This window comes from Oncorhynchus nerka, unplaced genomic scaffold (genome assembly GCF_034236695.1).
Source record: "Oncorhynchus nerka isolate Pitt River unplaced genomic scaffold, Oner_Uvic_2.0 unplaced_scaffold_41___fragment_2___debris, whole genome shotgun sequence".
NCBI lineage: Eukaryota > Metazoa > Chordata > Actinopteri > Salmoniformes > Salmonidae > Oncorhynchus > Oncorhynchus nerka.
Window position 1 is genome coordinate 85,964 of NW_027039935.1, and position 11,537 is coordinate 97,500.

The 11,537-nt window shown below is 51.4% G+C and overlaps 1 protein-coding gene across 1 annotated transcript in view; it reads left to right on the forward strand.

Moving 5' to 3' along the window:
* Positions 1–11,249, forward strand: part of LOC115116969 (epithelial discoidin domain-containing receptor 1-like) — a 59,133-nt gene extending 47,884 nt beyond the window's left edge. Inside the window, exons 4-8 of the mRNA XM_029645424.2 lie at positions 7,085–7,160; positions 7,409–7,561; positions 7,871–8,018; positions 10,148–10,250; positions 10,991–11,249. Coding sequence (XP_029501284.2) covers positions 7,085–7,160; positions 7,409–7,561; positions 7,871–8,018; positions 10,148–10,250; positions 10,991–11,234 — 724 coding nt within the window. The 3' untranslated portion in view covers positions 11,235–11,249. The remainder of the gene's footprint in view (positions 1–7,084; positions 7,161–7,408; positions 7,562–7,870; positions 8,019–10,147; positions 10,251–10,990) is intronic.
* The last annotated feature ends 288 nt before the right edge of the window (positions 11,250–11,537 follow it).

Consider the following 11,537-nt stretch of genomic DNA (forward strand, 5'->3'; position numbering starts at 1 on the left):
CTGAGAGTGAGAAAGAGGGAATAGGGTGATGGAGGGGGAATAGAGGGGGGGTAGAGGACTTGGCTGGTCTGAGAGTGAGAAAGAGGGAATAGGGTGATGGAGGGGGAATAGGGGGGGTAGAGGACTTGGCTGGTCTGAGAGTGAGAAAGAGGGAATAGGGTGATGGAGGGGGAATAGAGGGGGGTAGAGGACTTGGCTGGTCTGAGAGTGAGAAAGAGGGAATAGGGTGATGGAGGGGGAATAGAGGGGGGGGGGTAGAGGACTTGGCTGGTCTGAGAGTGAGAAAGAGGGAATAGGGTGATGGAGGGGGAATAGAGGGGGGTAGAGGACTTGGCTGGTCTGAGAGTGAGAAAGAGGGAATAGGGTGATGGAGGGGGAATAGAGGGGGGTAGAGGACTTGGCTGGTCTGAGAGTGAGAAAGAGGGAATAGGGTGATGGAGGGGGAATAGAGGGGGGTAGAGGACTTGGCTGGTCTGAAAGAGTGAGAAAGAGGGAATAGGGTGATGGAGGGGGAATAGAGAGGGGGTAGAGGACTTGGCTGGTCTGAGAGTGAGAAAGAGGGAATAGGGTGATGGAGGGGGAATAGAGGGGGGGGTAGAGGACTTGGCTGGTCTGAGAGTGAGAAAGGGAATAGGGTGATGGAGGGGGAATAGAGGGGGGTAGAGGACTTGGCTGGTCTGAGAGTGAGAAAGAGGGAATAGGGTGATGGAGGGGGAATAGAGGGGGGTAGAGGACTTGGCTGGTCTGAGAGTGAGAAAGAGGGAATAGGGTGATGGAGGGGGAATAGAGGGGGGTAGAGGACTTGGCTGGTCTGAGAGTGAGAAAGAGGGAATAGGGTGATGGAGGGGGAATAGAGGGGGGGTAGAGGGGATTGGCTGGTCTGAGAGTGAGAAAGAGGGAATAGGGTGATGGAGGGGGAATAGGGGGGGTAGAGGACTTGGCTGGTCTGAGAGTGAGAAAGAGGGGAATAGGGTGATGGAGGGGGAATAGAGGGGGGTAGAGGACTTGGCTGGTCTGAGAGTGAGAAAGAGGGAATAGGGTGATGGAGGGGGAATAGAGGGGGGGTAGAGGACTTGGCTGGTCTGAGAGTGAGAAAGAGGGAATAGGGTGATGGAGGGGGAATAGAGGGGGTAGAGGACTTGGCTGGTCTGAGAGTGAGAAAGAGGGAATAGGGTGATGGAGGGGGAATATAGAGGGGGGGGAATAGAGGACTTGGCTGGTCTGAGAGTGAGAAAGAGGGAATAGGGTGATGGAGGGGGAATAGGGGGGGGTAGAGGACTTGGCTGGTCTGAGAGTGAGAAAGAGGGAATAGGGTGATGGAGGGGGAATAGGGGGGGGTAGAGGACTTGGCTGGTCTGAGAGTGAGAAAGAGGGAATAGGGTGATGGAGGGGGAATAGAGGGGGGTAGAGGACTTGGCTGGTCTGAGAGTGAGAAAGAGGGAATAGGGTGATGGAGGGGGAATAGAGGGGGGTAGAGGACTTGGCTGGTCTGAGAGTGAGAAAGAGGAATAGGGTGATGGAGGGGGAATAGAGGGGGGGTAGAGGACTTGGCTGGTCTGAGAGTGAGAAAGAGGGAATAGGGTGATGGAGGGGGAATAGAGGGGGGGGTAGAGGACTTGGCTGGTCTGAGAGTGAGAAAGAGGGAATAGGGTGATGGAGGGGGAATAGAGGGGGGTAGAGGACTTGGCTGGTCTGAGAGTGAGAAAGAGGGAATAGGGTGATGGAGGGGGAATAGAGGGGGGTAGAGGACTTGGCTGGTCTGAGAGTGAGAAAGAGGGAATAGGGTGATGGAGGGGGAATAGAGGGGGGGGTAGAGGACTTGGCTGGTCTGTGAGAAAGAGGGAAGAGGGTGATGGAGAAAGAGGGAATAGGGTGGTCTGAGGAGAAAGAAATAGGGGGGGTAGAGGACTTGGCTGGTCTGAGAGTGAGAAAGAGGGAATAGGGTGATGGAGGGGGAATAGAGGGGGGTAGAGGACTTGGCTGGTCTGAGAGTGAGAAAGAGGGAATAGGGTGATGGAGGGGGAATATAGGGGGGTAGAGGACTTGGCTGGTCTGAGAGTGAGAAAGAGGAATAGGGTGATGGAGGGGGAATAGAGGGGGGTGGATAGAGGACTTGGCTGGTCTGAGAGTGAGAAAGAGGGAATAGGGTGATGGAGGGGGAATAGAGGGGGTTAGAGGACTTGGCTGGTCTGAGAGTGAGAAAGAGGGAATAGGGTGATGGAGGGGGAATAGAGGGGGGTAGAGGACTTGGCTGGTCTGAGAGTGAGAAAGAGGGAATAGGGTGATGGAGGGGGAATAGAGGGGGGGGTAGAGGACTTGGCTGGTCTGAGAGTGAGAAAGAGGGAATAGGGTGATGGAGGGGGAATAGGGGGGGTAGAGGACTTGGCTGGTCTGAGAGTGAGAAAGAGGGAATAGGGTGATGGAGGGGGAATGGGGGGGGTAGAGGACTTGGCTGGTCTGAGAGTGAGAAAGAGGGAATAGGGTGATGGAGGGGGAATAGAGGGGGGGTAGAGGACTTGGCTGGTCTGAGAGTGAGAAAGAGGGAATAGGGTGATGGAGGGGGAATAGAGGGGGTAGAGGACTTGGCTGGTCTGAGAGTGAGAAAGAGGGAATAGGGTGATGGAGGGGGGAATAGAGGGGGGTAGAGGACTTGGCTGGTCTGAGAGTGAGAAAGAGGGAATAGGGTGATGGAGGGGGAATAGAGGGGGTAGAGGACTTGGCTGGTCTGAGAGTGAGAAAGAGGGAATAGGGTGATGGAGGGGGAATAGAGGGGGGGTAGAGGACTTGGCTGGTCTGAGAGTGAGAAAGAGGGAATAGGGTGATGGAGGGGGAATAGGGGGGGGTAGAGGACTTGGCTGGTCTGAGAGTGAGAAAGAGGGAATAGGGTGATGGAGGGGGAATAGAGGGGGGGGTAGAGGACTTGGCTGGTCTGAGAGTGAGAAAGAGGGAATAGGGTGATGGAGGGGGAATAGAGGGGGGTAGAGGACTTGGCTGGTCTGAGAGTGAGAAAGAGGAATAGGGTGATGGAGGGGGAATAGAGGGGGGTAGAGGACTTGGCTGGTCTGAGAGTGAGAAAGAGGGAATAGGGTGATGGAGGGGGAATAGAGGGGGGTAGAGGACTTGGCTGGTCTGAGAGTGAGAAAGAGGGAATAGGGTGATGGAGGGGGAATAGAGGGGGGTAGAGGACTTGGCTGGTCTGAGAGTGAGAAAGAGGGAATAGGGTGATGGAGGGGGAATAGGGGGGTAGAGGACTTGGCTGGTCTGAGAGTGAGAAAGAGGGAATAGGGTGATGGAGGGGGAATAGAGGGGGGTAGAGGACTTGGCTGGTCTGAGAGTGAGAAAGAGGGAATAGGGTGATGGAGGGGGAATAGAGGGGGGGTAGAGGACTTGGCTGGTCTGAGAGTGAGAAAGAGGGAATAGGGTGATGGAGGGGGAATAGAGGGGGGGGGTAGAGGACTTGGCTGGTCTGAGGGAATAGGGTGATGGAGGGGGAAAAGGACTTGGCTGGTCTGAGAGTGAGAAAGAGGGAATAGGGTGATGGAGGGGGAATAGAGGGGGGTAGAGGACTTGGCTGGTCTGAGAGTGAGAAAGAGGGAATAGGGTGATGGAGGGGGGAATAGAGGGGGGGGGTAGAGGACTTGGCTGGTCTGAGAGTGAGAAAGAGGGAATAGGGTGATGGAGGGGGAATAGGGGGGTAGAGGACTTGGCTGGTCTGAGAGTGAGAAAGAGGGAATAGGGTGATGGAGGGGGAATAGAGGGGGGATAGAGGACTTGGCTGGTCTGAGAGTGAGAAAGAGGGAATAGGGTGATGGAGGGGGAATAGAGGGGGGGTAGAGGACTTGGCTGGTCTGAGAGTGAGAAAGAGGGAATAGGGTGATGGAGGGGGAATAGAGGGGGGTAGAGGACTTGGCTGGTCTGAGAGTGAGAAAGAGGGAATAGGGTGATGGAGGGGGAATAGAGGGGGTAGAGGACTTGGCTGGTCTGAGAGTGAGAAAGAGGGAATAGGGTGATGGAGGGGGAATAGAGGGGGGTAGAGGACTTGGCTGGTCTGAGAGTGAGAAAGAGGGAATAGGGTGATGGAGGGGGAATAGAGGGGGGGGTAGAGGACTTGGCTGGTCTGAGAGTGAGAAAGAGGGAATAGGGTGATGGAGGGGGAAGATGGGGGGGGGGTAGAGGACTTGGCTGGTCTGAGAGTGAGAAAGAGGGAATAGGGTGATGGAGGGGGAATAGAGGGGGGGTAGAGGACTTGGCTGGTCTGAGAGTGAGAAAGAGGGAATAGGGTGATGGAGGGGGAATAGAGGGGGGGTAGAGGACTTGGCTGGTCTGAGAGTGAGAAAGAGGGAATAGGGTGATGGAGGGGGAATAGAGGGGGGGGGGGGTAGAGGACTTGGCTGGTCTGAGAGTGAGAAAGAGGGAATAGGGTGATGGAGGGGGAATAGAGGGGGGGTAGAGGACTTGGCTGGTCTGAGAGTGAGAAAGAGGGAATAGGGTGATGGAGGGGGAATAGAGGGGGGTAGAGGACTTGGCTGGTCTGAGAGTGAGAAAGAGGGAATAGGGGGGTGATGGAGGGGGAGAGTGAGAAAGAGGAATAGGGGATATAGGGGGGTAGAGGACTTGGCTGGTCTGAGAGTGAGAAAGAGGGAATAGGGTGATGGGGGGGAATAGAGGGGGGGGTAGAGGACTTGGCTGGTCTGAGAGTGAGAAAGAGGGAATAGGGTGATGGAGGGGGAATAGAGGGGTGGATAGAGGACTTGGCTGGTCTGAGAGTGAGAAAGAGGGAATAGGGTGATGGAGGGGGAATAGAGGGGGTTAGAGGACTTGGCTGGTCTGAGAGTGAGAAAGAGGGAATAGGGTGATGGAGGGGGAATATAGGGGGGGTAGAGGACTTGGCTGGTCTGAGAGTGAGAAAGAGGGAATAGGGTGATGGAGGGGGAATAGAGGGGGGTAGAGGACTTGGCTGGTCTGAGAGTGAGAAAGAGGGAATAGGGTGATGGAGGGGGAATAGGGGGGGGTAGAGGACTTGGCTGGTCTGAGAGTGAGAAAGAGGGAATAGGGTGATGGAGGGGGAATAGAGGGGGGTAGAGGACTTGGCTGGTCTGAGAGTGAGAAAGAGGGAATAGGGTGATGGAGGGGGAATAGAGGGGGGGTAGAGGACTTGGCTGGTCTGAGAGTGAGAAAGAGGGAATAGGGTGATGGAGGGGGAATAGAGGGGGGTAGAGGACTTGGCTGGTCTGAGAGTGAGAAAGAGGGAATAGGGTGATGGAGGGGGAATAGAGGGGGGTAGAGGACTTGGCTGGTCTGAGAGTGAGAAAGAGGGAATAGGGTGATGGAGGGGGAATAGAGGGGGGGGTAGAGGACTTGGCTGGTCTGAGAGTGAGAAAGAGGGAATAGGGTGATGGAGGGGGAATAGAGGGGGGTAGAGGACTTGGCTGGTCTGAGTGAGAAAGAGGGAATAGGGTGATGGAGGGGGAATAGAGGGGGTAGAGGACTTGGCTGGTCTGAGAGTGAGAAAGGGAATAGGGTGATGGAGGGGGAATAGAGGGGGTAGAGGACTTGGCTGGTCTGAGAGTGAGAAAGAGGGAATAGGGTGATGGAGGGGGAATAGAGGGGGGGGTAGAGGACTTGGCTGGTCTGAGAGTGAGAAAGAGGGAATAGGGTGATGGAGGGGGAATAGAGGGGGGTAGAGGACTTGGCTGGTCTGAGAGTGAGAAAGAGGGAATAGGGTGATGGAGGGGGAATAGAGGGGGGGGGGGGTAGAGGACTTGGCTGGTCTGAGAGTGAGAAAGAGGGAATAGGGTGATGGAGGGGGAATAGAGGGGGGTAGAGGACTTGGCTGGTCTGAGAGTGAGAAAGAGGGGAATAGGGTGATGGAGGGGGGATAGAGGGGGGGGTAGAGGACTTGGCTGGTCTGAGAGTGAGAAAGAGGGAATAGGGTGATGGAGGGGGAATAGAGGGGGGTAGAGGACTTGGCTGGTCTGAGAGTGAGAAAGAGGGAATAGGGTGATGGAGGGGGAATAGAGGGGGGTAGAGGACTTGGCTGGTCTGAGAGTGAGAAAGAGGGAATAGGGTGATGGAGGGGGGAATAGAGGGGGGGGGTAGAGGACTTGGCTGGTCTGAGAGTGAGAAAGAGGGAATAGGTGTCACGGTTCATGAATCCACTGCCTCCTTTTCCTTTTCTCTCTCTCTCTCTCTCTCTCTCTCTCTCTCTCTCTCCCCCGTGTTTGTGTGGGCGTGGTTCCCAATCTCGGCCTGATTGTCTGCGCCAGCTGGAATCACTTATCTTCCCTTTATATGTTCTGTAACCAGTGTTTCTTGTTGTCAGATCGTTGTTACTTCCCTGAGGTTGTGTCGTGTGTCCGTACTCATCTCTCGCCGCCCTTGTGTGGATTATCTGCTGTGCTCCTTCCTACCCATCCGGACACTCTCACCTGGGTTTCTCAGCACGCTCACATAGGAGGATGCGCCCTAGTCCCTGGGTCGGATTCCGTCTGAGTACAGTCTGTCTGTCCTGTTGCTGCTGTAACCTGTATTCATTAAACCATCGTTGCTTGCATCTTGCATCCGCCTCTGTATTGTTACAATAGGGTGATGGAGGGGGGAATAGAGGGGGGGGTAGAGGACTTGGACAGTTCGTCTCCTTTTGCACGTCAGTGATCCATCATATTAATAATTTTGGCTGATGTAGGATGGAGAGGCCTGGTTTGTCTCTCTCTCTCCCATCAGCGTCAATGACCTAGTGTTCTGAATGGTAGGTTGACCTCAGTGGGATCGCGATCAACTGTAGTATAACTTTATTGTCATTCAATTCAACAAAGTTGACAAGAAGATATGTGTCTGGGTGTTAGGGCTGGTCTGTATATGGTCCAGGTTTGGATTGCTTCATGTGGACCAGTTCTCTGTGTGAATTGATCCTATTGCCAGTGACTAAGTGGTTGTACTGTGGTCTGTTTGTGGTGATGGATATTGTGGTCTCTGTAAGAAGTATTTGTGGTTTGGATAGTTTGGATGACAAAGTTATATTCTATCCAGACTGATCTCATTATGGAAACCATAAATGTATAATTGAATAACCCCCCTCCCCCAGGTTGAGTACAGGAGAGGGAGATGGTGCGTGGTGTCCTGCAGGAGCAGTGTTCCCCAGTGCTTCAGAGTACCTCCAGGTCAGACATGGGCTACAACCACATACTATATGTGAAGGATTCTCTGTTTCCATTGGCAAGAGGTGCATTCATCCTGCCAATACTCACATTTCATTGGGTTCTAGTTTGTGTTTTAATTTAATCAAGGTAGAAGTTCCCTAGTTTCCCTGTGTTGGAGGTAGAGGGTCAGGATGGGCTGAGGGTCAGAGCACTACATTACAACTGACCTTAGATCAGTGACTAAAGACGTCTTGTTCTCTCTCTTCCAGGTGGACCTGCGCTCGCTGCACTTCCTGGCTCTGGTGGGTACCCAGGGTCGCCATGCCGACGGGCACGGCCGGGAGTTTGCCCGCAGCTACCGGCTCCGTTACTCCCGAGACGGACGCACCTGGATCACCTGGAAGGACCGCTGGGGGCAGGAGGTAAAGACAAGTGTGTGTGTGTGTGTGTTTTATCTATCTAATGTATCTCTCTCCCTTGGCTCTGCTTCTCTGACTCATTCCATTATTACTGTCTTATACAAACCTTTTATTCAGCCACCCTCTCACAGCATCCTTGAATCTCACTAGTTTCCTAAAGCCCTTTTATGTATCATTCATTCACTACCATTTCTGTATTCCATTATGTCCGTGTTGCTTTTTCACATCTAAATGCTTAATTATGCTATTTATGGTTATTCAATGGGTCTCCATGCTACTCTTGACTGCCCCCCCCCCCCTCTCACCCCCCAGGTGGTGTCTGGGAATGAGAACACCTATGATGTGGTTCTGAAGGACCTGGGTCCACCCATTGTTGCCCGTTATGTCCGCTTCTACCCCCTGGCAGACAGGGTCATGAGCGTCTGTCTACGAGTGGAGCTCTATGGCTGTCTGTGGAACGGTGAGTCACACTGTCTGTCCTGTCTGTCCTGTCTGTCTTGTCTGTCTTAAAGAGAATGAAAGAGGGAGTGAGGATGCATAAATGGATGTGTGGGAGACGATGTCCTTGTCCTTAAGTGGACCCACGAGGGTGTTCTGAACTCTTTTTGGTTCTATCCAGAACCTTTTTATCTAAGAGTATAAGGTGGATACAGACAGACATTGAAAAGAAGGCCTTTGGAAGATCACAGCATAGCAGACATCACTCTGTGTCTACTCATATCTCTGCTGTCTGCACTCCAGACACTTAGGGGGATGGCCAACGACTTCACCATCCTTAGATGCGTGTGTGTCGCCTTGAATTTACAGTCTGTTTTCTAGATTTGAGAAATAAGGCTGATTATGTGTCTTCAAGCACGTATTTCTGCAGATATGGTCATAGGATTCACTCACCATGACTTTAAATTTACTGTCTGGTTTGGCCGGAGATGAAACCATCTAGTTTTACCACAGAAAGTGACACTACAGCACAGAGGATGATAGATGGTATGTTCCGTGCTCACAGAGCACCAGTGAATTACACTGTGTTTATGGGTGGGTCACGTCTCCTCTCTGTCCTCCTCCCTTCACACAATGGCTGGCTGACTGGCTGTAAATCAAGCCTCGTGCTGAGCCTTAATGCCTGGGGCCACTGCATCTGGATGCATCCCAAATGGCACTAGCTATTCCCTGAACACGGCTCTGGTCAAAGGTAGTGCACTGTATAGGGAATAGGGTGTCATTTAAGACTCAACCTCTGTGTGTCTCTCTGGGGATAGACTGACTATCTTCTTGGAATGATTGTCTGTTAGAGAGGTTTCTGTCTCTGGAACCACTAACACTATAACATGCAGATTCACAGAAATGGCAGACACATTTCCCGGCACACATTCCTGTTCCATCATCACGTTTTACATTGTGGCGGGGAACGGGTATGCTATGTGGTTTGTTTATTGTGCAAGACCCCAATGGGACTGAGCCCATGTCCCCCACACACACTGACACACATGTACAGACACGCACATACATACGCACACACACGCACACACTCTGCGCCTCTGTAAAAGCTGTGTTTATTATGGATGTGAGTGCTGAAGGTGAAAGTAGTTACAGTGAGTGACTTCAGACCTGTGTTAGGAGAACATGCTGATTAGCCATACAGGCTGACTGGGGGGAGAGAGAGTCTAATGTTTCACTGGAGAGATGTCTGCTCTGCCTGTGTGTTTCTCATCTCCTGAACACAGGCTTAACCAACGTATGTAGTTCATGTGTAGCTGACCAGGCGATGGTTAAGATGATATATGCTGTATCTTATTAAAGTGTATATTATTAATGTAGTCTCTCTCTATATACTTCATCTCCCCTCTCTATCTATCTGTCTGACTGTCTGACTCTCTGTCTGCCTGTGTGTTTCATCTCCCCTCTCTATCTACCTGTCTCTCTGTCTCTCTCTCTCTCTCTCTCTCTGTCTGACTGTCTGTCTGCCTGTCTGACTCTGTCTGTCTGGCTGTGTGTTTCTCATCTCCTGAACACAGGCTTAACCAACGTATGTAGTTCATGTGTAGCTGACCAGGCGATGGTAAAGATGATATATGCTGTATCTTATTAAAGTGTATATTATTAATGTAGTCTCTCTCTATATACTTCATCTCCCCTCTCTATCTGTCTGTCTCTCTATCTGTCTGTCTCTCTGTCTGTCTGACTCTCTGTCTGACTGTCTGTCTGGCTGTCTGCCTGTCTGACTCTCTGCCTGTGTGTTTCATCTCCTGAACACAGGCTTAACCAACGTATGTAGTTCATGTGTAGCTGACCAGGCGATGGTAAAGATGATATATGCTGTATCTTATTAAAGTGTATATTATTAATGTAGTCTCTCTCTATATACTTCATCTCCCCTCTCTATCTGTCTGTCTGTCTGTCTGTCTCTCTGTCTGTCTCTCTGTCTGTCTCTCTGTCTGACTCTCTGTCTGTCTGACTCTCTGTCTGTCTGACTCTCTGTCTGTCTGACTCTCTGTCTGTCTGACTCTCTGTCTGTCTGACTCTCTGTCTGTCTGACTCTCTGTCTGTCTGACTCTCTGCCTGCCTGTCTGACTCTCGGTCTCTGTCTCTCAGATGGCCTGTTGGTGTACACAGCTCCAGTGGGTCATGTGATGCACCTGTCTGGCTCACCTGTGTACCTCAACGATTCCACCTACGATGGCAGCGTAGAGTCAGGGTAAGCATCATCATCCTCTCTCAGCTCTGTGGGTATTGGCTGGCTACTTGAGATTGGTCTTCATCCTCCGTTGGCTTAGTTGGTTCCCACACAAATGCAACTTTTCCCCAGGTTGTCGCTGTAAAAGAGAATGTGTTCTCAGCCAACCTACGTGGTAAAATATGGATGAGTATATAAAGGAACCAGTAGCTAGCTGAAACATGGCCTGCAGACCCTCTCCAGTGCTGCTCTGCTCCTGGACTCATCCCATCTGTTAGTAGTGAACAGGGCCTTAGTGATCCTTCAGTCAGCCAAATGGCTTTAGTCTGTCATACACACACACACGATACAACTCCTCTACCCAATGTTTATTTTCTGTCCACCTAATCGAATAAGAATGAAATGATCTGGAGTCAGACTTTATTTGCTGAGGGAGTTGTACTCTGTTTCCAGACTGTATTGTCCAGGGATGGAGGAGAAGTAGGGAGGTTATATTCACATATACCTTTTTAATGGGGCACAACTGTTTTCATAGCGGGTGAGCTAACGGTTTTGACGCAACCCAGACCTATATACTGTGTGTGTGTGAAAGCTGAGACACAGGGGTTTGTGTGTGTGTGTGTGTGTGTGTACTTCTGGATGTGGGTGTGTGCATGTCTCTGCGTGTCACATGTAAAATGTATGACTGTGTATGCCTTGGCATGTGTACAGTACATGTATAACGGTGTAATAATGTGTGTGTACTGTATGTATGTGTTTAGGGTTCAGTTCGGAGGCCTGGGCCAGCTGTTTGACGGTGTGTTAGGAGGGAATGACTTCACAGAGACCAAGGAGCTGAGGGTGTGGGCGGGGTATGACTACCTGGGCTGGAGCAGAGAGGCTCTGGGGCAGGGCAGCGTTGACATCGAGTTCCACTTCGAAAAGACACGCAGCTTCCACACCATGCAGGTAAGAGGATGTGTGTGTGTGTGTGTCCCCCTTATGTCTACGTGTGTCTCTCTTTAAGTCCAAAAATCCCCCCAAAATCCTTGGCTCACACAGTCCAATACATCTCTATAAAACCTTCAAATGATCTATTATACAAAGATGGTGACCAACATTACACAATGCATAATAATATAATAATTGTTGTCACATCACTTTATATCTCTTTAACATCATGTGACTAGCCAGTAACACATTGTCTTAAATTACCCTCTCAGTCCCACCATCATATTAGCTTTTCATTATCCTGTCGTTTATCATTGTTTGTCTGTTGTCTGTAGTCTGGTCTCTGGGGGCCATTAGGTTGTATCACTGGCTGTATGT